Source organism: Rhagoletis pomonella, unplaced genomic scaffold, assembly GCF_013731165.1.
Source record: "Rhagoletis pomonella isolate Grant_MI unplaced genomic scaffold, Rhpom_1.0 Rhpom_scaffold_18310, whole genome shotgun sequence".
Lineage (NCBI taxonomy): Eukaryota > Metazoa > Arthropoda > Insecta > Diptera > Tephritidae > Rhagoletis > Rhagoletis pomonella.
In genome coordinates this window covers 1-2,934 of record NW_023476834.1, presented here as the reverse complement: position 1 = coordinate 2,934, position 2,934 = coordinate 1, and the positions used below count along the sequence as shown (strand labels likewise).

At 41.0% G+C, this 2,934-nt stretch overlaps 1 protein-coding gene across 1 annotated transcript; it reads right to left on the bottom strand.

Annotated features, from left to right (window-relative positions):
* Positions 1 to 414: 414 nt before the first annotated feature.
* On the bottom strand, positions 415 to 2,724 carry LOC118757468 (the record flags this gene model as incomplete). The annotated part of the gene is made up of 1 exon (XM_036492179.1): positions 415 to 2,724. A coding segment is annotated over exon 1 (2,310 nt), but the record flags the coding sequence as incomplete, so codon positions are not given.
* Between the last annotated feature and the right edge of the window lie 210 nt (positions 2,725 to 2,934).

Sequence of the window (2,934 nt, the reverse complement as noted above, 5' to 3'; positions counted from 1 at the left end):
AGCAGACTGCAGTACTCCTGTGATGTCGTCCTTCGCTTTGATGGCAGATTCGATGGTGTGACCGCCAGCTAAAACATCGTCAACATACATATACTTTCTTAGGATGTCCGACGCAATAGGGTGCGAGTTTTGTATATCGTCAGCTAATTGGAGCAGGGTTCTAATCGCGAGGTAGGGTGCGCAGTTGACACCGAAAGTCACAGTTTTAAGCTCATAAAGACTAATTGGTTCGGTTGGACTTGTTCGGAAAATTATTCGCTGATACTTGGTATCGTCAGGATTTAGTAAAATTTGGCGATACATCTTTTCGATGTCGCTATTAAAAACATATCGAAAAAATCTCCACCGTAATATTAGAATTGTCAAGTCATTCTGGAGGACTGGTCCAGGATGGATCACATCATTAAGACTCACCACATTAGCTGTAGGACATGACGCGTTGAAGACCACCCGTACTTTGGTGGTGGTGCTCTCTTCCTTTCGAACGGCATGATGTGGCAGGAAGTAATTTTCGCATTCATCACCCGGAATACGGTCAGAAATTAGCGTCATGTGTCCTAACGTTTCATACTCGGACAATACCCTATTGTATTCAGTTTGTAGGGGAGGGTCTTTTGCTAGACGGATTTCATTACGAAAAAATTGTGAGCAAGCTATCTTGAGTGAAGGTCCTAAGCGTATACACCTTGGAAAATCCTGTTTGAATGGCAACGATACTGTATATTTGCCATCCTGGTTCCGTTTAGTTGTGCGTTTATAAAGGTCCTCGCAGTAAACTTCCTCTTTATTGTAGGTTTTGTGCTTTGAAAAGTCTTCTAACTCCCAGAACGAGGCTAGACGTTTGTCTAAGGTCACCTCGTTAAAAAACGATACACGTTTATTAGTGTTTGAAATTGCTTCCGTCTGACCGGTTAGTATCCATCCGAATACTGTTTCCTGAGCAAGAAGAGTACCTAAAACGTTCTTCCTAATACCGCTCAACATTATTTGGGCATAAACGTCGCCACCTAGGACAAGATCAACTTGTTCATTAATGAAAAATCTCTTATCCGCTAAAATGAGGTCGGGAAATGCTTGTTTCGTCATAGCATCTATCAGACAGGTCGGTAGATTACCGGTCAGCTGTGGTAAAACCAACACTGTGGTATCTATATTAATTAAAGGGTCAATGGGTGATCGCAATTGAATCGCACACGCTTCTTTCACCTGCGCCGACACGGTATTATTGATGCCTGATACCTGGGCCTGCATACTTTTGGACGGCAGGTTAATCCTACGCTTAAGCCTTTCGGTTATAAACGAACATTCCGAACCGGAATCTATTAATGCGCGTGCCGAAAAAGTAGTGTTATTAAAAAATATATTGACCCGCGCGGTTCCCAATAAGATCCCTTTATTTGTATTAGCGAAACAAGATTTAACATTGCTAACTGAATTTTTATTTGCTCTTGAAGAATCGAGCCTCAATTGGGCCTGTGCAGAAGTGGACGCAACATTATCCTTTGGATCCGATTGGTTCGTTTGAACAGTCGATTTCGGTGCGGCTGCGTCGATATGTAAGAGTGTGTTGTGTCTTTGGTGGCAAGTGCTGCAATTGTAAGAGCTAGTGCACCTCGACACAGTATGTCTTGAAGATAGGCAGTTAACGCAACTATTATTGTTCTTCACGAGTGTGATCCTGTCCGATGTTGAAAGCTTACGGAACTTCTGGCAGTCTTTTAATCTGTGCTCGTTAGATTGGCACAATTGCCATGTAACTTTGGATACACTTGCCTGGAAAGCTCCAAGACTTTTTTGTGGGGCTTCAGTGGTATGTTTAGCATTCTGTGGTTTTGAAAATCTGGAATGAGTAGTGCCCTTTATACCTGACACGGTTTCTAGTGTCTGGAACCTATTTGAGAGAAACTTATCCATATCCTCCCACTTGGATATTTCTGTTTTGTTCTCTACTGTTTGTTCCCACAATGCTAAGGTACTTTCCGGTAGTTTGGTTGAGCAGATGTAAGTAATAATTGCATCCCAGTTTGATATATCAATTTGATGACTTTTTAGTGATGAGATGCAATTATTAATTTCTCTCTGCAATTTTTTAATCGAGCCGCCGCACTCACTATCAACTGTATTTAAATTAAAGAGAGTCTTTAATTGTGAATTGACGAGTATGCGTTTATTCTCGTAACTATCCGTTAAATGTTTCCAAGCTGTAGAAAATCCTTCATTGGTGAGTGGGCATTTTTTAACAATATCTCTCTCTCCCTCTGTTTTTTGGATCAGGTGGCATAGTTTCTCGACAGGAGTGAGGCGCTTATTCAGGATATAGATGGCCGTGAACATGTCTCGAAATGTTGGCCAGGAAAGATAGTCGCCCTTGAATACATCTGTATCGCACGGGGGTAAGTGGATACTGTGTTCGCGGTCGGACTGATCTTCTACATCCTTTTCACTTTTAACTAATTTTGCGTGGAGATCTGCTATGTTCGACATGCAGCGCAAATAGACTGAGTATGAGCTCTTGTATTTTTTCTTCACTGAAGAAATATCTTTGGCTTCTGCCTTATCTGAAATTAAATATTCCTCATATGCTACTTTAACCTTTCGCCACATTGCTTTAAGTTCTTCTTGCTGGATCGCAAGAGTATATTTTGTATGCTCTGTCTGGGGCACGCTATTGTAATCTGATTCAAACTCAGTTACTGCGTCCGCCAACCGAATATATGTATCCATGTTTGTTTAATTTATTTAAAGAGAACCCAAGACGAAATGAACCCCTAACTATCTTTTCGAAAGTTCCAAGCAAAGCAAAAACCACCACAAGTATTTAAGTTCAATTGTTCAACTCGTTTATTTTTTTTGTTAAAAACGATGTATGTATATGCACATCAATTCCTATATTTACAGGTAATTAACTCGCCGCCCAACTTGCACCAATGTTCA